Source organism: Patiria miniata, unplaced genomic scaffold (assembly GCF_015706575.1).
Source record: "Patiria miniata isolate m_02_andy unplaced genomic scaffold, ASM1570657v1 HiC_scaffold_5, whole genome shotgun sequence".
Lineage (NCBI taxonomy): Eukaryota > Metazoa > Echinodermata > Asteroidea > Valvatida > Asterinidae > Patiria > Patiria miniata.
Genome location: NW_024037072.1, coordinates 23,691,316 through 23,717,340, shown reverse-complemented (window position 1 = coordinate 23,717,340; position 26,025 = coordinate 23,691,316). Strand labels below are relative to the sequence as shown.

At 39.1% G+C, this 26,025-nt stretch overlaps 3 protein-coding genes across 7 annotated transcripts in view; 2 read left to right on the top strand and 1 right to left on the bottom strand.

Annotated features, from left to right (window-relative positions):
• Positions 1–3,603: 3,603 nt before the first annotated feature.
• On the bottom strand, positions 3,604–15,562 carry LOC119741301 (blastula protease 10-like). Its single transcript, XM_038217051.1, has 13 exons — positions 15,554–15,562; positions 14,475–14,712; positions 13,779–13,914; positions 12,273–12,342; positions 11,085–11,288; positions 9,491–9,617; positions 8,667–8,792; positions 7,949–8,046; positions 7,363–7,484; positions 6,905–7,104; positions 6,139–6,254; positions 5,369–5,490; positions 3,604–3,736 (listed from the first exon to the last, which is right to left on the bottom strand). Exons 1-13 carry the CDS (start codon positions 15,560–15,562, stop codon positions 3,604–3,606), a joined length of 1,701 nt encoding a protein of 566 aa, XP_038072979.1.
• Positions 15,563–18,263: 2,701 nt separating this feature from the next.
• LOC119740709 (protein SpAN-like) lies at positions 18,264–21,601 on the top strand. The gene is made up of 5 exons (XM_038216088.1): positions 18,264–18,347; positions 19,248–19,365; positions 20,238–20,353; positions 20,930–21,048; positions 21,298–21,601. The coding sequence occupies exons 1-5, from the start codon at positions 18,264–18,266 to the stop codon at positions 21,428–21,430; spliced, it is 570 nt and encodes a 189-aa protein (XP_038072016.1). The 3' UTR covers positions 21,431–21,601.
• Positions 21,602–24,079: 2,478 nt separating this feature from the next.
• LOC119740222 overlaps positions 24,080–26,025 on the top strand; it is an 83,641-nt gene continuing 81,695 nt past the window's right edge. For all 5 annotated transcript variants that reach the window (XR_005272658.1, XM_038215452.1, XM_038215454.1 and 2 more), the window contains exons 1-2: positions 24,080–24,227; positions 25,278–25,347. Coding sequence is in view for 4 of the 5 variants with exons in the window: in XM_038215452.1 (XP_038071380.1) it covers positions 24,181–24,227; positions 25,278–25,347 (117 nt within the window). In the remaining variant the exon portion in view is untranslated. The remainder of the gene's footprint in view (positions 24,228–25,277; positions 25,348–26,025) is intronic.

Below are 26,025 nucleotides of genomic sequence, written 5' to 3'. Positions count from 1 at the left end.
CCCCCATTTTTTTTTCCACCTAAAATAATACTTTGGAAGGGGGATTAGGATCGCTTCCTTAATTATGATGCTGTTCTGTTTGTAATTAAGGGCCATGCAATGTTATTTTTTTTAATGCTACCCTAGAAAATGCACCTTTGTGTCCCATTCAACCTTATTTTCAAATTTCGTTTTGCCATTTGGGGTATTTTGTTGCCTTTTGGGGTTTTTTCTAATGCAAATTTCCATATTCATGAGCAAAAGTGTGTTTTCATTCCGTGCAGAAACCTAGCAGAAACTTCAATGTTAAAGCAATTTCAGCAAAAAAAAGTTGCTAGAATTTGGTGATTTGTTGTTGTGTAAGTACATGGCAGCAAGCCAATGAGCAACTCATTCTCACAAATATTTCCATTGAGCAAATTTTGGGTTCACAATTTGAACAGAAAACCCCTAAACTGAACAGTGTCTTCCTAAAATGACATCACAGCAACAGTGCCCTCAGTTGTCTGGAAAAGCATGGAACTTGTAAATGTTTTTAAAAATGCACTTTTCAATACAATTAACAAAAAAGGATATAAAATAGTTGAAAAGTACAAAGTTGCACGACATGTGTTCCTAAGAAAAATTCATTGCATGGATATTTTTTAACATGTTCAGGTGTTTGGGGTGTGACACTAAGTTATGAACTTTGCCCCCCCCCCCCCGACAAATGATCAGTGTGAAAAAGCAGCAGATGAAAATGTTTCATATTTTGAAAAGGTGCTTGGCACAAATTCCCTCACTATGAATGTCCACATATATTAACAATCTTGGCCCGTGCCTCATGAAAAAAAATCATACGAAGTACAGAGTGTAGCTAATGCTTTTATTGTTCAAAGGTTTTTTCGTATTCATTGAGCGGTGTTTTTTTAATTGGTAGAATATGAGGCATTTTATACTTCTTCAGTAATTTTTTTTTTTACAAAGTTAAGACTATCGATAACCCTGCTGTTGTACTGGGTACGCCACTAGCATATTTCCTTTTGTTTAGTTAAGAAGAACAAAAATAGGAATATTTTTTTTCTGTATGCTCTTTCTGTGTCTGTAAAGTTTATGTTTATATCTATGTTTATATCTGTGTCTGTAAAGTTTATGCTTATATCTCAGCTTGTAAACACTTTTGTAAACTTTTCAGTTTTCTTCTGTACAGTGCTTTTTATTGTTCCTTAATTACTAATCAATGATAATTACTTCTCAGTTAGTGGTTTCATGATATTAATTGACAATGGGAGACAGGTTGAAGCAATGTATTTACCTTATTAACGTTTTGTGTTTCTAACATTCCGAATGAAGGTGGTGAGTTAGTGCATAACCTACGATAACATTGGTGCTAAGGGTGTGGGGGGGGGGGCTCAGGGGTTAGGTTGTTGTGTAGACCAATCCCGGTGTCACATGAAAATCCGACTCCTATGAAAATCGGACCCCTTTTTCCCTATTATTGGTTAATCCCTCGCACGTGACAGGTCACTCTCCCGAAACGATCCTAACAATAGCGTAGTATCGTACTCACGCGTGCGCAATACTACCAATGAGTCCACATTTCATGGAGTCGGATATTCACGCTACACCGGCACGCTATCATTTCTATCACAAAGCTTAGGCCCCCTTCAATGGCGAAAGTATCCAGCTAGCTATTATTCAGATAATCTGTCACCTGGCAGTTGTTTTGTACAATAGCTTGCACGGTGGTTTCTCCATTGAAGGGGGCCGCGTGAGTGCCCGGATTTGCCGATGCATTCACCCGTGTGATTTAACAGTTGTTTAAGTCTCATCCCCTTTTTGTCCAGAATTATTAAGTAATTGTTCATTTTATATTCCTAAATAAAACAAAATGGCAAACATCCATGCGCAAAATGGGAATAAATGTGTCCTTTGTTGTTATTATCCGTGTTTATTCATCAGTTTTGAGCATAAGTTCCGGTATTAAGAGTTATGTTGGTGCTAACACTTGACCTTTCTACATGAACAAGTAGTTTCAAAGAATTCTTTCATCATGCACTGACCACACAGAGCCAGAGTTATACGTAATTTAATATAAGAAAAAATACACCAATGAAGGATTATCCTTGACGTCATTGCACAACTCGATCGTTTGGCGCAACACACGATCAAGGAGGTGTGCAATGACATCAGGGGTGATCCTGCATTCCTTCTGAATCTTTCGGCCGCAGCACGGGCTTTCCACCACCGTCTGTATCGACATTGGAGGACGCTAAGTCGAAAGTGGCAGATTCTGAAAGTGAATATTTTGTTCGTATGGCATTGAAATCTGACCCTCTTGCATAAAGCTGATGGAACTCGCTCCATCAAATGTGTCATGCCTTGTTTACGTTAATTCCATTGGTAAACAACAGGGTTATTTAGGATCAAAAGTAGGACTTTTTTTTGCACGTATAGTATGTTTTATGGAGGAAGTGGTAGGCGTTAAAAAATTGTTTTTTGTTTTCTAAAGCCCAGTTCATACTTCATGCGAATGCGAAGCGAATTTGACGTCATGAAACTTTCGCTGCGACATTCGCCCAAGTTGAAATATGCCCCGTGACGTCACAAATTTGCGTTCGCTTTCGCTTTCGCGCCGAGTATGAACCGGCCTTAACAGAGGCGAATGAGTATAATGCCTGGCCTATTATTTTGTTAACAAACCACTGCATTACAGATGTACCGTTATCAATTTGTCAAGACTTGAGGGAGAAGCTTTAAATACATGTAGGCCTAGAGCAATCCGGGCACCATACCACTTATATCACAGAGACCCCCTTCATAATTCAGTGGCGAAAGAAATTTGCTAGGTATTGTTCAGATAATCAGGCCGTCACAGGCGGTAGGTTGGCGCAATAGATAGCACAATGATTTCGCCATTGAAGGGGGCCATCCAGAGTGAACATGTGCCCGGATTCGTCTACACTACGTGGCCACTGAAATTATGGATGACTATCATCAATATATATTTTTTTATTCGGAAAACTACATTGAGGCATACTTGTACACGGGAACATTCCGAGTATAGTTTTTAATATTAATAGCTGCAGGTCCAGCAAGAACAAATGGCAAGTTTGTCACCTTTTTTTAATGTGGGAAGCTTGCAACACAATACACAAACTGCATTAGCTCGGGACCGTTATCTTAAGGGGCATTTCCTTCAAATTACGGTTAATGATGTATTGTGATGACCCCCAAACTGAGGGAATCAAACTTCTCCATACCAAGTTAAAGACTAGTTCATGGGAGGGAACAAGGGGGCGCCTCCCCCCCCCCCCCCGAGCCAAAAAAAGAGGGGGGGGGCAATCAAAAGAGGTGCATAGTCGCTAATAAGACGGGCAACCTTTTGTGAATTCACTATTAATAATTAAATCATAAGATAGTACCCGCTGACTGAGACACCCGCAATATAATAAGGCCTATGTCTATGGTCTATATGGCAAAATGAAATTCGCTCCAAGTTCCTTAATCGCGTACGAATTTGACCATCAGATAAATGTTTAACTTCCCCCCCCCCAAAAAAAAAAAAAACACTGCTGTGTTGCAACTTAATTTTATTGTCTATGCAGGAAGTATTTTGTTTTTCCCGATTTTTAAAACTCCGAATTACTTGACGGAAATTGCCCTAAATCTGGCAGCAAAACCTTTGCCGGTGACACTTGCATCAGTGGACATGACGACCGACATCTTGTTGGTTAGTGACACCAGTGATCCGCGTGGAACCTCGTAACCACAGATTCTGTGGGTAAATAATCATATTTTTTTTAGAAAGTAAATCATTCTTTATTTCATTAAAAAAAATATACACTATAGACCATTATGGGTGGCAGCCATCTTAGAGGGCAATACCGTTGTCTTTCTGGGATATGCACGGGTGAGCCTTTTGTGCATTTATTGTTACTGAATTCAAATAAAAGATGGCCTCTAAGATGGCCGCTACGCATGAGTTCTATAGTGTCCCCTAATCCGTTTCACTAAACTTTGTGAAGGAAACGAAGAGGTTGTTTTCAAAACGGGCTATATCTATTTGGAAAAAAAAATGTTACTGAATTAAAATAAAAGATGCCCTCTAAAATGGCCGCTACGCATGAGGTCTATAGTGTCCCCTAATCCGTTCACAAAACTTTCTGAAGGAAACGAAGAGGTTGTTTCCAAAACGGGCTATATCTATTTGAAAAAAAAAGTTTTAAAACAAAGTTTCAGTTATGAAAACGTATAGAACATACACAGTATAAAAGATGCTTGTAAACTAATTTTTTCGCTTTATTGTGTATTCAAATTGTGTTTAACTATATACTGTAACATCCGTCAAAGCTGACTTCGTGCAGGCATGAGACAGCGGGATTCTAAGAGGTAACAATAAATTGTGCCGTTATCGCGTTTTGGTAACAAACTCTTTAAACGCAGATTCTCAAAGCATTTTGGTAGGTCGCTGTCTATTTTAACAATGTACCTACATTCCGTGCGCACGTGTTGACCCGAGTAAGGGTTATCAAATTTGTCCAAAGAATGCACAAAAAGGTTGACCCTGGGTCACGGGTCAAGAGAATTCGTCCACTTGTCCAATGAAAACTCAAAAGGAATTAACGTCCCTGGATAGCGCGTTCGGTAAGAAAGCTCAAAACGAAAAGTCACAACAGCTAGTGCCGCCACGACGTCGCAGCGGCAAACAAGAGCTGTAGTGCTAGTTCAGACATCACTGTATCTTGAAGGTTCTTCTTTATTCCGTTTTCTGTTCCCAAGCCCTCCATTGGTCGAAGGAATACGGGATAGTGCATAAGGAACAATTTCATTTTTTCTGCAGCCAGGTAAAGGCACTGACCATAACTACATGCGGGCTTTGAATACTTGGACCACAAAGTACACTTGCACATGGTCCACGAATCGACCCCGAAACGTCCCGCACCCTTATTGCCTGTAGCATTGAACTACCGCCTCGCTCTAATATCATAGATGGATTGCATTCAGCGGCCACCTTTGAGGTGTGTTTTATTACGTTAATTCACTGGCAATGAATATAAACAAGACGTCAACATATGCGTATCCCTTTTAAGCAAAAGCACACACACCATAGCTGCGCAGTGCAAGTAAAATATACAGTTACATGTAAAATTACTTTTAAAAAATACATTATATGCCTATGCATCTATACATGGTTGCAAAAACAAGTGCGAACAGGCGAAGGGTCTTATACGACCTGGGCACGAACCTGAAAATCTTTTCAAAATGTGTTGCATTTGAGTTTTTGTTTGACCAAATATTCCATTTGACCAAACTTCGAAACTCCGGCGCTTCAATGGACACATCAGGAACAACCCCTTATAGACTGGTGTATTAGCAGCAAGATAGAACTATACAAAGGAGCACTTACAGAAACGATCCAACGGACTTGCGTCGTTCAGGGGAAATCTCCAGCTTGTCATAAGAGCATCGAATATGGTCCTCAATGTCCATCTCAAGAAATATCAACTCAACACGAAGTCCGTCGGCGACCTGGTAACAATTAACAGTTATTGTTTTGCAATTTTTTTTTAGCAATCCTTACACCACCTTGCTTGGTAGAACTATAATCGATTCTCATATTTCACATTTTTTGTAATCAACTTGTCCGTGCACGTATGAAATTTAAACCGTTCAGATTGGTCTATTTGCATTTTTGGTATTTTGGGATATAACTACATAATTGCAAGGAAAAACCAAAACCCATGGACGGCATGCTTCTTTGATGGTCCATAGAAATATTTGAATTCCATAGAATTGTACGATTCTCTAAACACCACCCAGAAAAATAGACACTGTTAAAAACTTTTAATCTGACAAAGTTTCAATTCACTGGAAATTCAACTTTTCGAGGAAAGAGGGTAAATATTTCAATTCTTCATCACAATGCACGACTTTTGTGAATCAGAACTGACGACCCACCGTCATGTACTGCCCATTGTTTTTTTTCTAAAACTTGCATTTTTTGAATATTTAATCGAAAAAGTAGGAGTTCACTTAGCAAAACAAAGGTACAGAGTGCATATTTTGGGCACAAGAAAAGCCTTAGCATGCGTGTCATGAAGAGTTCTAGGCCGATACCTCTTTATTTATTTTTTTAGGAAAAAGGTAACCTAGCTGTTGGTCATTCGCATGACATACCTCAATATCATATCTGCATGTTGCGAAGTTTTCGTACTTGGCAAACCCATAATTGGGCGAGGCAATGCAGCCGGCACGATCTTTAAATGTTCCCCCACAGGTGCCAACAACAGAATCTGTGGACAATAATGTCATTATGAAAGTACGACAAACTCGGTCAATATCTAAAGATACAATAGAAACGATTTGTCATTGTTTTCATGAACGGACACGCAATGCTCGCACTTCGTAAAGTTATGCGTATGAAATATTTCGGTTTTCACGAACTGATATGCGGGAACTGTGGCGGAAATACAATATGTTTAGAGATGTCCTCGATGTGTTTTTCAACAAACTTGACCAATAAATATCTTATTTCAACGGGGAGAAAAAGATGCGTCTTTCTTGTTTGGACATCTGTATATTCTCTCGGGGGAAAAAGGCAGCATTGCGCACAAACAGATAATGCATCCGGCCTGCAATAAGACCGGTTCACGGCCCCTTCGTCGTAGTAAAAGGGGTTTCAGTAACCAGCCACCGATACCGTGCGAGAACTAAAAGTTTAATAATGTCAAGCTGCAAATAATTCCAAAGTTGTGAAGTAATCAGGCCCATATCCCATAACTAAATATCGTCCGATGTTTCGGTCGATGTCTGATCTAAAAGTGCATAACTTTTGTATGGCAAAATATATAGTGACCAAAAAACCAATCGGAAGTAGCACGGACATTAAAGTGTATCATCTTTACAATCAAACCACAAAACCACTGTGAGCAGCATAACTTACCACAATTCGGAGCCGTGTCAACTGGAGCATGGGTCGTGGGCGGGGCAACAGAAGTTTCAGCAGACGGTGCCACCAGTGGACCATTGATGACGTAGTCTGCTTCGAATCCAGCCCCCTCTTCGTAATAATACGACTTAAAAATCACCATCAAGTGGCGACCCGTCGATTGGACGTCCGCGGGCAAGTTGGGACCACACAATCTTTATGAAATTGTCAATCAATGTTTTTATTATATTCATATCATTCCAATAAATCTCCGACTACATTTAGAAAGAAATTAAAAAAAAAAAAGTCAAAGGGATTTTGCCTTTGAGACAACCATGCTTGTGTCGAAACGTCAGCGCCTCTAGCTTTTTAAAATTATATTTCAGGTCAATCCAGTCAGTAAAAACTCCAAATGAAAATTTTATAGACTTGGAATATAAAATAACGATTTTAAAATTCCTGAGTTTAATTACTCTCTGCTTCCGTTGAAGACGTTATTTCCCTCTTGGATAACGAGGCGGTCAAACAGACACACGGTAGATATGTCCACCTTGAAATATGAGAATGAAATGGTAATGGTGGCGCCCTCTCCGCCCTGCAAGGAATAATGAGGATAGAGACGTAAAACGTTAGTAGTACAAAATTATTGAGGGAGGGTTGTTACACTGAATGTGAACCATTAAATATGCGAGTTGTCAGCGTGATACGAATAAAATTACCCAATGTAGGCCTATATGTATGCTTTTGGTAGAAAATTCCACAACACGACGCCAATTTTTTTTTCGCAACCAATGCATTGTCATTTGTTCCTGTGTGCTTCAAACCAACCATTTTCAAGGTATAGCTGTGTGGACGTTCATATTCTACTTTTTTTAACGATCTTTTCCATTTTCGAGGCCAAATGGGCGCTTTCTCTCTAATTAAGTGCTTCTTTAAACAAAATCTGTCTAATTACACTTCGAAGAAATCAGAGGTCACCAGCATACCCATGGGCAGGGCGCTGTACGAGCAATTCGGTTGTTTGAATATACATAGCATCGGTTCACCGATAAAACCTACCAATATTTCCCACACAAAGGTGATGCCATTTTCGTAGGGCCCAGGATAACCTGGTGACTTCATGGTACCAGACCGCTCAGTCAACACGTCGACATGCTCTGTTTCGTGCATTGTTTAAAAAAAAAAAAACATATTAACATTGTTCTTTTGTCATAAAATCAGTGCTCCAGTAAAGAGTTAACTGCATGTAAAGAGTTAACTGCATGGATTAAGAGAATATCTGATCCCCTTTTGGCATAAAACCTGCCAATTTCAGTCATTAATTAAAACAGAGAATTGATTTGTGCTATACAATACAATTTACTCTCCTTGTCTCTTATTTTTAAAACAATAATGACATATTACCTAAGAGGGCCAGCTTTGCAAATATTTGCATTTTGATGTGTTAAAAAAAAACATCATGTTCTGATTTTGTTTTAAGTACCTTTGTTTGGGGTCTATACCCGATGCAATACCGATGTTCCCCATACGATGTTCCCCGAAATCCTTAGGATTAGGGTTAGGGTTAGGGTTAGGGTTAGGGCTAGGGTTAGGGGTAGGGTTAGGGTTAGGGTTATAGGGTAGGGATTTTGGGGAACATCGGTATTGGGGAACATAGGTAGGCCTATGCACCCCCTTTGTTTTAGTACATTGGTTCCGTACAATGTTTCTTGTGATAGTGTAATGAGAGCAATGAATCATAATCGGATCAAATTCAATTGATATTAGATCATCAAACCCAGGTCTAGACGCTGGAAATCAAACGTTTCACACAGTGGTCCGGTAAATCCAGCCTGGCAGACACATGTACAGTTCTGATTGACAAATCCTTCGTGTTGACATTCTGGGGGTTCGAGACAACCATCTGAAATGTAATATAAAATAAAAATAGTTTTTCAACAATAACTAAGACTTTAAAGGAACCATGTGGGTATGCATGTTTTAACGGGAAGATACAACATTTGCTAACATCATAAAACGAAATGATCAAATTATCACGAAATATCTGACTTGATTGTTAGGGAATGCAGTCTAAAGCATCCTGTAAAGTTGTGGCTCCCGGTGTGCTGACATTTTCAAGAAAAACTGTATTTTCCAACGCTTGTCGGCCGACCAGCGTTGGAGAAAACTGGATTTTTTTTTTCAAAATGTGCTCCTAGTTTTTCATATTTAGTTCGTCTGCGTTTTCTTTGCAATTGATTACACACCTGTGAAGACTACAAACCTATAAATTGCTCCGTTTCATCTTAAGTGGGGTCTGGGACCAGACAAGAATATGATTGGTTTTCTTGGTTTTTCCAGCATCTACGAACCCAAAACGTGAAACAAGTCAGTGTAACAATATTTGCTATAACATACTAATCCTCCAAATCCATTTATTTCTGAAAATTGCAGCAAAAGCAAATGTTGTACATTCCCTTTAACACTTTTCAGCCAAACGTTATACAAAGCATTACCTTACATTAATACCCACCCACCCATTCCATATCATCCATGATCCTTTTTAAAAGGACACAAAGCAAAACCCAGACGAGATCTACCACAGATAAAGACAACACTGACCGGAACAGTTGAACATGACGTTAGCCATCTTCATATCGTAGAATGTGAAGTATTCTCGATTCCCCATCAAATAGTGATCGCGTAGATTATGGGCGACAATGGTTGGCAGTCCATTGGAGCTGAAATACTACAAACAACCAAACAATAATAGCTTATTTGGATTCTGTCTCCGGGTGCTACAAGTATAGGTTCGCATGAATTTGCTTCATCTCTTTCAAAATATGGGTTTTACCGGCCAATTTCATGAAATGTTCATTCACTTCTGAAAATCGGTCATTGATCGTTTTCGTCTGAATTTGAATGCACGTCTTTATTCCCATTTCAATTCAACGAACGTTCAATCGTTTTCACTGTCCGTGCATTCGGTTTTGAGAAACAGACGGCTACGTTACCTGCGCATTCAATTACGCAAGTACCTTTTCTAAATTGATTTCAGGTACAGTTAATATTGATTGACGGTTAATGCCAAAGAAATCCCTAATTTTGGTGCCGATGGCATTAAACCAAAAGTGAAATAGAATGATGAATGTTTGAAATTGCCCTCTAAAAGCGAAAAAAAGTCTTGTAAACGAATCTGAATGTGACATAAACGAAAGGTGCTGCTCAATCACTTAACTGATTGAACTGGAATGGAATCGAATGCTTTTGCAGCGAAAACGAAACGCGTGTTCAGAGCGATTCCCAAATTCAGACGAAAATGAATGACCGATTTTGCGAAGTAAATGAACATTTTAGGAAATTGGACGGGAAAACCTATAGTATCCGTTGACGTCTACATGTGGGAAATTTCATGACGTTATATAAGAATTAGGCCCGTTAAATTAATGGGAACTTCATTCGGCTTGCAAGAGAGATACGTGTAATATAGACCTTTCTATTTTGTAAACACTAGGCGCCATTTTTCGTATATGGGCTGCCGCAAGCGCATAAATTGATAATTTTGTATTTTCAACAATTAAAATAATGTTTTGGTAATCATATATTTTTGCAGTGTTAACATGTTGGACCTTCCATAGTTTGGCAAAATTGTGGTTGGCAAAATGTGCCAACCACGCATCGGAGATAGGAAGGTCTACATCTTCCAAAATTGGAGCTTTTGAGATAATTTGGTGGCAGCAAACACAACGGTCCTTTTCTACCATAGACATATAGTTTGATTAGGTGTCACTGTTTTCTGTTATTGTTTGCATCATGTTGATCATGCGCACATGGGTTTAACCATGACGTAAAAAAGGGATGAAAAATTGTGTGTGTTTGCTGTGTTTGCTGCCACCAACTGTTTCAAAGGTCACCCATTCTTTAGCGGTGAATGCGCCTTAACTATTTCGATAATTTGCAATTCAAGTTCTAGCGGTAAATGTAATTTAACTTTAGCGGTAAATGCCCTTTAACTATTTCGATTATTTGCAATTTAAGTTCATTTTTTGGCTGTTTGAGTTTGTTTCGTTTAAAAAAAATTCGGTTGCTTAATGTAGTGCCTATTATGGTTTTTCTTTTTACATCAGTGACAAGAATAAACACTGCCAAACACCAACCTTAGTTAGGCACATGTCGTACCGGGTATCAGTCAAAGTTTGATGACTTTGTTACTCACATTACTGCCATAATGCATGATGGATCGCACGTCGTACGGTAGGTCGTGGTTGTCGAGCCTCAAAATATCGTACTTGACAAAGTTGTGTTTTTTGTCCTCGTAGATGTTCTCGGCGTGAATGGTGACGTAATCGTCTCGGTCGATTCGGGACTGTTCGTGGTGCCAGCCTAATGTGTGTCCGATCTCGTGAGCAACGGTCCCTGGCTGAACCAATAAATATCATTGTTATACCTCTGTCTTAATTACTGTAATTTCATTGGCCCTGAACGATCACGTGTTACGTTTATAAAAAAAAAAGTCATGGGACACTCCCTGTGGGACATCACGTACGTGATATCCCACAGGAAGTGTGCCATCATATCACTATGTACGTATGCGGCACGTACGGTGTGAAACGCTTGTATCGTTGGTACCCAAGCTATTTTTCACCATGTGTTTACACTCATGAGTGGGAGCAGTGGACTAGCAGACGATCAGCTGTTTCGAGCACACGACATGCATGTAAGTTGCCGTTAGATTGTCATGATTGTTGTGTTTACTGCAGTTTGTTTTCGTGATTTTTACATCAAAATCCAAAAAATCCAAGACAGAGGTATAGCAAACATTGACTGCTGTGGTGTGTGATATGACGTTTTGAACACCCTCGGGGCGCATAGCACCATAGGCGCCCCTCGGGTGCTTTGCGTCCCTCGGGTGTTCAAAACGTTATATCCCACATCACAGCAGTCAACAATTGTTAAACAAAACAAAAACGTATCGATCATTAACCATCTTACAACCAAATTCCATAGCCACTTTGATCATTTTGCCGCGAACAATATTCACATGCGAAGGTTTCGACTTCTTGGAGAGAAGCACACAATTATATTCATACTATTCAATGTATCTCATAAAAAAGTGACTCCACACATGCGTAAGCAGGAAGTATAATGCACAGAAATATATCATCAATAAAGTAATTTATTGCATCGATGCAGTTAATATCCCTTTTTAAATATTTCACATTTTGAAGCAGATATCAAAGCTGATGCCTAATCAAAATACACGTTTTGTCCATTTTGGACTTGGTATAATCTTTGTCGTGCAATTTTTACCAATAAGGACCATTTCGCAGATCATTGTTTTACGATGGGAACGTCGGCGCTAAAGCTATAACAAAGAGTTGAAAAGTTTGCAGGATAGACTTACGTTTGAACATCCGACACCAATGCTTATTTGCTGCAAACCGACTCCCACCATGCCTACGAAAGATGAACAACTGTACGAGAGAGAAAACACCCATTGAAATCTGCAGTTAAAATCTGACTATAAATCGTGGTCTATAATTGAAAGTCATTAATTAATATTATTAACCAAAAATTAAAAAATAGGATTAGCCTACCTTCAATATCTTGTGAAATTTTAAGATATCATTTTTATGCCACTATAGAAAAAAGTGTTGTTTACTTCGAAAAGAAAACCCGTTCCATACATCGGCTACCAATCATCCTGTGTGGCATAAAATCGGTACAACTTGATCACATCGCGCATACATGTATCTTTCTGCAGTATTCACGAGTCGGCCATATTGAATTGAGTGAGGAAAAATCTTAATTTTTGGAACTTGCGAAGAGAAATGAAAGCAAGTTAATTCCTAATTAATTCCAGTCTGCTTCAGTGAATAATTTAACATTTGTAATTATAATTTCCCTAATGTTTAAAGCCAGATTAAAAAAAAAGACAGTAAAATAATGCTGCATTGTGCCTGCATAAATAGTATGGCGCCATCCCATTGAACAGTTAACACTTAATGAAATACGTTCAGGGAACGCGACTAAAATGGCCAACTCGTGAATAAGGCCCATTAATAACGCGCGTTCGTGCGATGGTCAAATGGCATAAAAAGGTAAAAGCAGAGTGGAGTCTAATCTACTACCCTTTTGATGGAGTGACAGGTAGATATCGGTGTTAGTCTGGTTCCCTGACCTGACAATTCCGCCCAGACGTCTATAACTAGCTAGTAGGTCGTTGCAGCCGCCACCGGGCTTAAAACATACCCCTTTTTAAAGCTCGGCTTTATTTCTGCTTTGACTTCATTGATCATTAAAAGCTTTGAATAATTTGAAAATCACTTACTTCATGTATCATACAGTTTGATATTTCTGTAACAAAACGGTGACTAATGTTGAGCTGGGATCTCCTGGGACCTAAATTGTAGGCGAAGCCGAAATGGAGACGACGCCGTGTTTTGGAATAACCGCCTAGGGTAACCGTCGTCAAATTCACGGTACATGACGCAGCAAAAAGCTCACCCCTCGTACGATCCGAGGGCATACTTGATACACCGTAAGTCGTCATTGAATTTAAAGGGTAAAGATGCAATGAATATTAATCATCAAGTCCTCTTTAACAATTTTAATAGGCACGGCAGGTGAATATAACCTATTTTATACCCGGTACAAGGGTGCTATCCACGAGTGTCGCCGAAATGCATTCGGCTAACTTCGGAAATCTTCGGAAACGGGAGGCATTCCTTCCGTTTTGGCCAAGTGCCGTGGCGGCTGCCCGGCCTTAGATTCATCAGAAACAGTCAGAATCTTTTGGTCTGGGAACCACACTATATTGGTGTAAGTTTGCCAATGACCTTTGTCGCCAACCACTTGCCATTTTGTAAAATGAGATTCGTACACCCCCATTGTGAAGGATAAAACTCACCCACTGCCACGGTAGAACAGAACACGGTTGTTGTGTCCAAGTTCCAATGCACTTTTCTGGGAGTACGGTACAAACCGTACACACGTGTGTTCAGTCCATATGTTCATGCCAAGTCGGATAGCCTCGATATTTACATCTGAAATATTAAACAGAAAATCAGCCGGCAAGAAAAACCTCGCTCCAAGGGACTATATTTCTACCAGGCCCTCTACAAGACCCCTGGACCAGTTTACTAAAAGAGCGCAAAAAAGAGGCAGTGTAGTATTAGAATACGGCAAAACTTTAACTTTATTACACGATTTTTAGCCTCGATTGCATATTTAAACATTTCCTCGCCAAAAAAATGTGAGTATAACGATCATGTCTATCGCGAATTTGACATTCGTTTATGATGCGTGTACGGGAGACATGTACGGTTTGGAATATGTTGTCGATTACGTACGTCGTTTGTCCCGAGATGGTGTGCGTAAAAAAATGCATTTCCAATAACACCTAGCCGTAGTCCGTAATCGTTTAACATTAATTTAAAAACATTGTAGTAGCCATAGAGGTTTCAAGGGTGCTTTTTACCTAAGATGGAACCTCATCTTTTGGGGAAACAAATGTTATTCGGCTTTGCCCTATTACAAATTACTATATCCAAAATTCTGAACGGAAAACTTATTAAAGGTCAAAAACAATAATAAAAGAACATACCGCTATCTAGCAAATACGGCAAGACGTTCTGTGGCCAGCGTAACGACAGGACCGAGTCGACCCTACGTTTGCTGACTCCCGTCTGCGCTTCGGCGACCAGTTCCCACAGCTCCTGTCGCTGTTCCTGCGATAGCAGCATGTCGGACTGGAAAGCGCCCTCTGTGTCCTCCCTCTCCTCGGGCGGCTCCAAGCCATCGGGTCGGCCAGTTTCCAGGACTGGTCTGGGTCGGGGCCTGTCCTGCTGAGAAAATCAATTTTATCACTAAATGATCAAATTATTTATAAGCAGCAACATTTGCAATTGATCTTTTCCTGTGTAAATGTTCTGTGCAAAATGTCGGCTAACTCCGTGCAAACATCTCACTGTGAATGCATTACATACTGTACTTTCTTATGGATAACTTTGTACATGAAATAGTTTTGTGTCAAAAGTGGGATCCTGTAAACAGGAGAATAGCCAATCAACGGCCACAAATTATTAACCAATTGCTGAGAAGGCTTGGAGGGGCAACCAGCTAATACTGAAGAGGTCTTGTTCTGCGACACTTGGCAAGGCCCAGGCTGGCTATTTTATGGGCCAATGAGAAGTAGGGTTGGTTCTTTACATCCTAGAAGTATAGTTTAGGCGGGAAGGAAAAATTGCTATGTGTCACTTTTGTCTCAGCCTCTGAAGAAACATCTTGTATAGTCAATTTTACCTCACAAATATCTTTTACATTCTTGCAACTTAAAAAAATTGTAATTCTTTCTGGAGTCTTTCATGACATCTCTTGCATAATTGATGTCCCACACCTTTGTACTGGGACACAGCGTGTTTGTTTTGGAGGAGATTGTTGCTTTCCCAGTCGAACACTTCTACGTTCTCGGCTGGACTAACGTTGTTATTTCTCACACGCACAAAAGAAATAGATCTCTGGCAACTTTCAAAATTAAGCATGACCACACATTCACAATTTGTTATTTTTTATTCTCTAACAAAAGTCGTACATAGCTTGAACAGGGTGAGTAGAACAAAGATTTTTCGAATGAAATTTTGCCTTTCAAAATCTAAGATGTGAAAGCCCAATTCAGACACTTACTTCCGCCATTGTCTCGATGTTACCAGCTTGTTCACTTTGGAAAAAAGATTTGTGAAAATACGGTGAAATGTATGCATGAAGTGTATTGGCCCGGACAACTGTTTAAAGGTTCATCTATACACGATTTTGGACGATTTCAAGAAAAGTAACGTTTTTAACATTGCAACAACTGAAATTATTGGAAAGTGTTTTTTTTTTTTATTCGTTTGCTTCATCTTGCATGAACTCATTAGCCGTTTCCGATAGTAGGTTGTGATCATAAGTGTATACTAAGGGCCTTTTCGAAACACTGACTTCGTTTCGGCTTTAAAAAAATGTTATAGCCCCCAACTTTGGGGACTCAAGCTAAACTTTGGTGCTTGTTATGCTTCAGAAACATTTAATCGGTTGATATGAAGCCAAGTGTTAGAATATTTCACTTTTGGTTTGTTTCTCAGTGATTCAGAAGTCGGAGGCAAAGCCGAAGCCGAATAATAAACCCAAAGTACCACCACTTTTATTTGGACACGTACCTTATTTTGTTTGTTCGGATTCGCTTTGAATGATCCAAACACGAACTGCACGGTCAAAACCACACCCAAGAGAACTACAAGCTTCATGGCTGTCACTGTCAGTGGACGACTGCTACATGTACTTCATGCCAAGCACCATTGCCAAATGAATCCGGCCCACGTAACCAACTTGACTTATACCAAGCCCCACAAAACCACGATTGGTTCAAATTCACGATATTCTCCGGTAAAATTCAAGTCATTTCGAATAGTGGCAGATTTCATCGTGTGCGTGCCGCTGAATCAAATATCTGTAAAACCCGTGAACACACACATAAAATGAAACAATAAAACAGTTATCGTCAATCTGAAATTGATATATCCTTAGAAATGTCTGATAACTTTAATTGAGGATGACTTCAAAAGCACCGGCTAATCAGCTGGAGAACCAATTTGAAATAATAATTCCGGAATGTTTCATGTAACATTAGTATTCATGTCCAACGTCTGGATTAAACAATGTAAAGATCATCATGATATAGGGTCCCCTGCCTTATCCCTTTGAATGTAAATCTGAATTATTCACAAGAGCATGATACCAACTAAATGCACATAAATGTTATCTCAGTTGAAGTTTACTTTGCATATTTGCATTTAAAAGACAGCATAATTGAGGAGGTATCTCCGCCGTTAATGATACGTAACGCCCTCAGCGGCAAGGCGCAATTAACTTTGTTCTTCGCCCGTAGTCAAGCAAGGAAACGAGTAGTAACGTTAAATTTCTGTACAGATAGGCATTCTGTACAAAAGCATACCCCCTTCCCCCCCCCCCCCCCCCAAAAAAAAAGAAGAAATGGCTTCATTGCAAACAAGCTGGGACGGTTTACGATTTCGTGCATCGTAATTCTCCCAGAATGCAAGTGTAGTTTCAAAATGCTCTTATTTTAACCAAAATTAATTTCCTTGGCTGAAATTTGGAATATCCCTTCTCTAAAACTCTTCCATTTGCGACAAATCAACCAACCTTGTAAATTCCTAGTTTTTGAGTAAAATCCTTATATCTATGTCGTGAAAACCTTGTGGAGACGTATTCATCTATAGGAATTGCCCTGTGGAGACGTATACAAGCTTTCTACTACCTGGCACCTGCGGCTCTGGGTAGGGGGCAAGTTGGGCAAGAGAATTGAAGATGACCGTTAATTTATAGTATACTCAACCCCCTTCCTTTCTCGCATTCTGTTTATAAAATACAAATAAAGAAAACGGGGGAAATAACACCCCTCATCAATTTGTTTCCTCGCGTACGCTCGAGGCTGCCATCCTTGAACAAAAAAAACAAGTATAGCAAGGGGCGGACTTAGTTAACGCCGCTGATGAGTGATTCAATTAAATCATCTTTATTTATTTTCCAGAGGGAAAAAATTAGTCTTAACACCGATTCGAACTTTTTGTCTCGTTCAGTGTGAGTTCAATTTTTCCAAGTGACACCGACTATGCTTTGTTCAATGTATCTTAATATTCTGTATTAGAGTCTACTATATATTGGTGTGCACGAGAACCTGGCCTTCGTGTTATTTTTATAGTGTCAGGTAACGACATGTACTAATAAAGGATATTTTCATGCAAGAAAGTTCATTGAAATTTACTTTGTGAATGGGTATAACAAAGCGATAACGGCAAATATATTGCATTTTTTTTTTCAGTTTGCTTCTTGTTTAAGAATATGGCATGGCCGTTGATTTTTTTTTAAATGAATTACATGCACACTCGTGTTTTGATAACATTCATTAATATGTCGGTTCTTTGATTAAAATACAAGCATATCTCCCGCTTGAAAAAAAGGCATGCCTCCGAATACATAATCGCTTCCAAAATGGCTTCCAGTGAAACGATATCAAGATACTGTGATCGCCATATGCATGCAGAACGTGCTTTTGCCGTGAAATTGAATCGCCTGTGTGATAAGAACAATGAGTTGTCATAAGAAAACAATGCTCAATTTGATTTGGTAAAACAATGGAAATATCTAATAACACGAATGGAAGACATTATGCTGAGCTTGAATTAATTAATAGCTCCGATCAATCAAAGGCTCACTGTATTAATGAAAATGTCCGATCATTTTGAATTAGGGACGTATATAAGCTGATGCTGAAATGCATTTACTGGATACTTACTGTTTTGCATCGTGGTGACACTGACATCGATCACAATTCACAATGAAAGTTGCTGCGTTTATCGGCTTTCTCTTGTCAGTAAGTCAGTTTTGTGTCGGAGAACACTTTGACTTGGACAAGTTTAAGGTAAGTTAGTCCAACCAGACTTATTACAAGGGTGTTTTCGTGGCAATACCAAAATGTGACCAAACCCGACCCAAATTAGTCTCAGTGGTCAACAAAACGTATTTCTATATGCTATTATTCTTTTACACTATAATTTGATGTTGTTCACAAGTTTTTTCACAACGAAAATTACTAGGAACAGTCAAAGTTTACCCATAAATCATCTGCGTATAAATCAGAAACACCAAGTAACACCGAAGTGGACTTGATTGCGCGCTATACGCTCCGAGTCGCGTATATTAATAACAGAACCGAGTGATTTTCGTTTCCACGAGGCCACTGTGCGCTGACTCGGTCATTTTCGTTTTCACGAAGTATACACTCATCCTTATTTCACCAGTTTGAAGGCTTTTTATAAAAAAAATTGTAATACAAGACTATGGATTAATTACATTCTTGTCAAACGTTTTAAAACGTTTACTTTTCAAATAGTATTTCCGTATAATAAGTGTAACTTTGTGAAAACGAAAATCGTTCGCGCCAGTGTCCGATCATGCGCGCGCACAAGTCTGAAGTGTTAGGCCTACTTCGTGAAACCAATTTTTTTTTCATTAAGCTGTATGCAAGAAGTAACACTGAAGTGGACTCGGGTGTTACCTCGTGGTGTCGGTGACGAATTAATATTGCGATGCCAAGGTCAATGTCATACATAAAAATTTAGAGCAGCTATGTTCTTTCTATATTGCAAGAAAAAATAAGTGACACCACCTCTTTAATACTATACCTATCATTCATCTTTGTGCCACCTCAAAAGGCCTTCTCCATTTTGTTTCTGAAGTTGATCCTCTGCGTCGTCAGAAAAATACAACTCATCACTTGTAACTTAATCATCATTGAATCCTTTAAACGAATCCTTTCCAGGAGGAACTCCTCGAAAATGCGAAGATCGCTTCTGAAACACTGAAAAGGCACCCGATCGATGACAAGACCGATGGCGCCCTCCATGATGACACCAAACGTGCCGGTCTGGATTGCACGCGTAAGAACTTATTTTCTGCAGACCAGTTATTTGGGGGGGGGGAATGCCACATATTCTACACCTGGATCGTCCGATTAAACCAAAAGCTACACGTTTTCTTCGTGATAATGTGAATCTGTAAAGCATTTTGTTTCCTTCCCTGAATAAAAGACAGACTTTGTTCCTTGTTTTGCCACTTCAAATTTCTATAGCTTTATAGGTGTTGTTGTTTTTTCGGGGGAGGGGGAGTTAGGGGGCCTCTCCATATTCTATATATTTACTCCAGTGTTTCCACCACCTATGCATAGAAACAATGGGATACATAACCAGCTATTCTTAAAAAAGAAAAGCTGCCGTTCTGGTTCTGGGCTTAAATAGTTCCTTACCCACCACCACGGGGGAAAAAATCCACACCGTTGTACGTGTGTTAACTTGCCAAACTCTTGCGTCCGATTTATACGAGGTGACTGCAAGAACTCGACTGTTTTTCCTTTTTTGGGTGGGGTTGGGGTCAGTGTTGGTGCTTTTAACTTTTTTTTAATGATTGTTTTAATTTGTAGAAAGCTTATAAATGTATTTATATTTTTGCCGCACCTAAAAAATGAAAAACAAAATTAGGAAGTCGATCATGAAGCTAAGTAGAACGTGAATTCTTGGAAGCTTTCCCTTGGGTTTACAACAAAATTACTGTGAATTCTCAAAAGTAGTGAACGCTTAAAGAGCTCAATGCTCAGTTGTAATTTTTTAAAATTGTATATAATGCATGACATGGGGAAAGCCTACCCGCCCTTTCTTGCCCAAACCCAATTCACACAAGCCCGCTTTTCTCCTCCCTTTCCGACACTGTGTTTCTGGAGTAACTGAAACTAAAATGTCATGGCTATCTCATGCAGAGCAAACGGGAACCTGCGGTGGTACTTACTCCTCGCAAGATTTAGGCTGTATAGTGTCTCCTGACTACGGGCAGGGCGGCTACGATAACGGTCTGGAGTGCGTCTATAATATCAAAGTGAGTAATGAGGATCAATATTAAACTTTGGAGTATTATAGTCTACCGGGTACATTGTCTTAACCAGCTACTGACACCGAAATGATGAAGTAGAAATTACATTTGGATTCAATGACCACAAGTTAACCATTATATGCCAGGCTATATTGGTAATAACATTGAAACTGATCATGGATGGGGGTGAGGGGGCGCCCATTCCCCCTACACAGAAAACACAAAGTGAGTAATTTGACTCAATATTGTAATAATTGAGTCATTTTGTCCGTGTAGTGAGACACTTGGAGCCAAAGTGTGTCACTATACGGACAAAAATGACTCACTTTTTACGATAATGAGTCTAATTACTCACTTTGTGTTTTCTGTGTAGTAGGCCTATTCCCGCCGCGAATTCGCAAAAGTTGAAGACAAACGCGACGACTTTTGCGGAAATATTTGTGAAGTCAAATTCCTTTTGCATTTGCATCAAGTACAGACCAGACGTGTGCTAGTGTGTGAGAATCATATTCCGTGGATTCTTGGGCTTTTGTGATATTTTATGATTTACTTTTTTTTTTAATGCATTCCTCAACCGTTTAGGTTTCTGAAGGCAAACGCGTTGAACTGACGATTCAAGATTTGGACATCGAATCTCATTCGACCTGTAACTGGGATCGAATGGAGATAGTACCAGGACAAGGAATCTTCGGCGCCTTGAAGTAAGACTCAATCACATTAGTCATGTGACTGTCATGTAACTTGCAACTTTAAAACCTATACTAAAAACCCGGTTTAAAACCTCAGAAAGATAATGACCTGCTTCACTTGATTATAATATAGCAAACGTACAAGCCCATCCATGTTCCTTAATCGGTTCATCAAATTGGTTACATTAATGACGAATATGTTTCCTTTGTTTTTCAGCATTGTATGACAAATGTTTTGTTTTTTGGCAATCTTCTTCCCAGGGTTTGCGGTTCGGTGCCACCGCAGGGTACGTTCGTGTCCATGGCCGATACGATGGTCGTGCGACTGATCAGTGACGCCAGCGTGAACGGGAAAGGCTTTGCGGCCAAGTTTACCGCCATTAGCATAATATAGTCTATAGGGAGAAATCATGAAAGTTTTGGACGAGATTCTGAACTCTCGTCAAGAATAATGCAACCCCTCTTTTAAACTCAAATAGATTCAAGTCTGTATTGGAGGTCCCATCTAATTATTTGGGCATCCGACTGTTCCGACAGTGAAACATATAGGCTGGGCCTTTTCGAAATCCTGGCTTCGTCCTCGACTTTGGTTTCAAAAGTTTTTAGACCCCAACTTCGGGAATTGCTGCTAAATTTTGGTACATGTACTGCTTCAGCCTTATGAGGCCAGAGATTAGACGTTTGCTTGATTGCTTCCCAAGGATGCCAAAAGTCGGATATATAGCCGAAGGCGAAGACGATCGAGGCGAAGGTTTCGAAACCCCACATTTCCCCCGCGAGATTTGAATTAATACTACCTCGAGAATAACAGCGCGAATAAATATACGTAAACCAACAAGATGTTGTACTCACCCCACAAAATATAGGTCAAAACAATCTCGCTTTATTTTAATGTTAGAGTTGATCAAAGATATTGACTGGAGCTGGGTTTGAACCTGCAACCTCCTTATTGCCGTTTATTATTCAAATTATTTTACCAAAGACGTCACTGCATGCCAATGGTGCAGTTAAATTTAAAGTTGTTTATTGTGTGTCGAAAATGTTTTAGTTCTTAAAACCAAGTCTCAGTGGTAATATCTTGTAATAGAAAAAGACATACAACGTGCGATTTAGCTGAATATAATTTCATATGAACTGCTGCCACAAAAGAATAGATCATACATGGTGATGTCACAAAACTTAAGTTCCGAGGACTTTTAACTTTCTCAATGCAGCGTACTAGGCCTAAGTGTAATTGACCAAAATATCTAACATTCTTGAACAATTTTAAACAGAATAAAGGGTCCGTAAAAGAATCAAGTATATTTAAGAAAATTGGCTGACGAAACACGAGTATTTATTATCCCAATAATGTTTTGATTGGTTGGGGGCCGTGGGGGGGGGGGGGCATTTTCGCGACTACGCACAGGACATGAACAATGTCATTTCACGTGAATGTCCTGCTTGCCACGTGTGGACTTTCTTGTAAGTTGTCCATGTGCTGAAAAAAAGACAAGAACAAAAACTGAAATTCTTTTGGGAAGGGTGCCTAATATGTATCGTAAATACATATTTATTCCCATATTTTGGTATATATTTGTTCTATAACCAATGGTTTGGGTTAGAATTTCTGTTAAATTCAACCAAAGGTCGTATTTTCAATACCAAATTACATTTGGTACATTGCATGACCACAAGTTAAAGAAAAACCCAATTTCGCTTAGTTGCGGCTACTATTATAATACCCTAAAGTTGCGCGCATTTATCTTTCCCCCAGTTATCATCAAGTAGTCTTGCGAAACCACTGTACTGATGAGCTTAAAAATGTACAAACTAACTAATTGGCATAGTTACTCTAATAATATACCCTAACTAAATGGAAAATCACGTGAAAAATAACATTATCAATGATATTTCGCCAAGAAACCTATATAATTCGCCAGATTTTTAGCCCAATTTAAGGACACCCCCTTCCCCCCCTTTTTTGAGCTGACGATCATGATGTTATCATTGGTCACATTATTTTTCAGATATTTTTAATAGGTTTTAACTGTGCCAGTAAGTAACTTTGTAAATTTGAAGCTCATCAACACTGAGGTTTGGCAAGACTACTTGATGATATCTGGAGAAAAGGTATACAATACGCGCAACTTTAGGGTATCATGGTAACCATTTCAGATCTTTCATTATGTCCTCATAATTATCCAGGATTTGCTTCAGTTAATGTTCAGTTAAAAACAGAAAAAAATATGGGAATTAATGTATTACACGGCAGCTATCTATCCTGGCACCTGCGGCTCTGGGTAGGGGACAAGTTGGGCAAGAGAATCCTAGATGACTGTTTATTAAATTGATACTATAATTTATAGTGTACTCAACCCCCTTCCTTTCTCGGATTCTTTTTATAAATAAAAATAAAGAAAACGGGGGAAATACCACTCCTATCATCAACTTAATGAGGTTAAGCCTCCCGCCAACGTTTGCCCAACAGATTACTGTTCGTGCGCGCGATATTATTAAGGGCGCCCTCCATTTAATTTCACGCGTTTTTAACTGTTTTTGGTACTAGGCTAGCCGGTGTTAATGTTGGCGACTTAAAATTATATTGTAACAGGCAATTTAGGAAGAATAGAACTTTCTACTGAAGTGCTTTCAAACTTGTTCTTGCAAATATCAAATATCAAATGATCACGCAGGGATGATACATTTCACACAAAGGCCTAGGGAGACACAAACTTGCAAAGAATATTTTTTTTCTGTGGAACTGGAAATGAAATTACGAATTGGGATATCCCCCTCTCAAAAAGACGATCATCATAAGCAGGTATAAGCAAATTCGGAATTATTTATACAGTTACTTGTTGGAACTTGAAGAACATTTTAGAATTTAATTAAGAATGTAACAGAATCATATTTACGTAGGGCCTACGTTGATTCGACTCAGAGATTTGAAAATAATGAAGCAAAAATCTTTTGTGCACAGACTAGACGTGACGGGACCACGTGATGCCGCGCTATAAACGAATTACTACTACGCACGCTATGCGCTACGCGGCCACTTATTTATACATCGTTGAATGGTGTTTGTGGCTGAAAGTGAAGGTCTTGGATTATTGATGATTTCACCACCAAAATGTCAATGAAGACATCCCCTCCAACCTCAGAATGGCGAACGTAAAGGTAGCAGTTCGTGTGCGTCCACCCAGCAAAAAGTAAGTGGGGTTTGTTTTAGCAAAATAGACGTTATTAGACGGAATAATGCGTTGTCCGTTGTGTTGAGCCATAACGTGTCGTGTCATAAAGCTTGGCCGTGCGTTTGCTCACAAAGCCCCGCTGTCCAGAACGCTGTTCACGCTTCAGGGCCCTGGAGATGACACAGCGTCCTAAACAACCACACAGAGTAATTGCAGTTAACCTGGCGCTGTTTGTTTCATTGTTATAGATGGCAGTCATTAAAAATATTTTGATAATAAAAACGTGAATTCTGGACTGAAAAGGGTTTCCAGTTGTGATAGAAAAAAAATATATGGCCAATGGCAATGGCTCCAGATTCATGACATTAAATGATTAGGCCTAATTGTTTAAATGGCCGATGGGGGTTGTGTTAAAAAACTGTTAAGTTCAAAAACTGTTATGTTCTGACTAAGCAGTTGAATTGCAAAAAATGGCTGTGTAAATTTGTAAGGATGTGAGACTTCTTAAATATCATTTGAAATTTGCAAATAGGAGGTAATTTCTAAAAACTGCTTCAATAAAATTGATTTTGGAATTTTAAGTACCAAGTGATGGAAATCACTTTGATTTCATGAAGAGAGCAATTTCCATGGAAGTGACGGAGATTCAAGGAAAAACTGAGCTTTGTTAAATCACAAAAGCCATCGAAATCAGAAACGGGTTTAGAAAGACCAAGTAAAAAATTAACTAGCTTCTCGTCCTTGCCCACTTCCCTTTTTTTTGCCGCCTCATTTAAAAAAAAAAATCTATACATTTGTAATATATTTTGCTAATAAATATAGGGCGGTCTTTTAGTTTGCTTCCAACAAAATTGTAGCGATGTAGAAACGGCTGCTTTGGACACAATTTTGTATCGACAAAAGAGTCAAGAAAGTGGAAGAATTCATCTGCCACGTTGGAAAATCCACCATCTTGGAAATACAACAGTGAAAAAACAACCTGCCTCCTTCATTTTTCAAATTAGCCTGGACAAGAAACTATTTTTTTTTACTCGACCTAATGTCAAAAGTAACTTTTTGTGTGTGCAGGGAATTGGATGCAGGAGCTATCAATATCATTGATGTGAACGAGGATGTACTGAGTATCACAAACTTGAAGGTAAAATATACGTGTGTGGTGGACCAGTGATGTAGAAATTGTTGGGCTCACATTTTTTTTCTTCTGATTAGTACACAGCAAATTAACTGAGCTACTTGCAAGTGACATGTCAATATGGAGTGATACAGTCCCATACCAGTTAGAACAAATTGTGCTCATGAAATTTATTGCCAATCAAGTAAAATGTTTATGACTAGATGATAAAGTCAGACCTGGACTTGTAAGTTGTAGGCCTAATCAAATAATAAATGTGACCCAATCCAGCAAAATGAATGGAAGTTACTACTACCGGTAGTACTGGTAGGCTGTTTACCAATTGCACAGAGGAAGTTGATAGGAACAGTCAATATGTCATGCCCTTAAGACTTCTGTTGATGGGATCTGTCAAAAATGGAGGAAAAAAATGCTCATAAATTGTATTTTCATAAATATAGTTTTAAAAAGTGAACTGTGAACTGTGTTGCACTATGACCTGTGTTGTACAAGGTAACTGGCACAATTGTGTTACAACGTCTAAAGTCCTGTGGTGCATATTGGTATTAAACAATTTAGGAATAGGCCCCTAATTCCCAGTTTTTCACATTGATTATTGCACATGACATGTTCATGTGCCCTAAATAACATAGACCTATATTTGCCATTATTTGAGCAAACTGTACATTTTTTAACAATGCATAT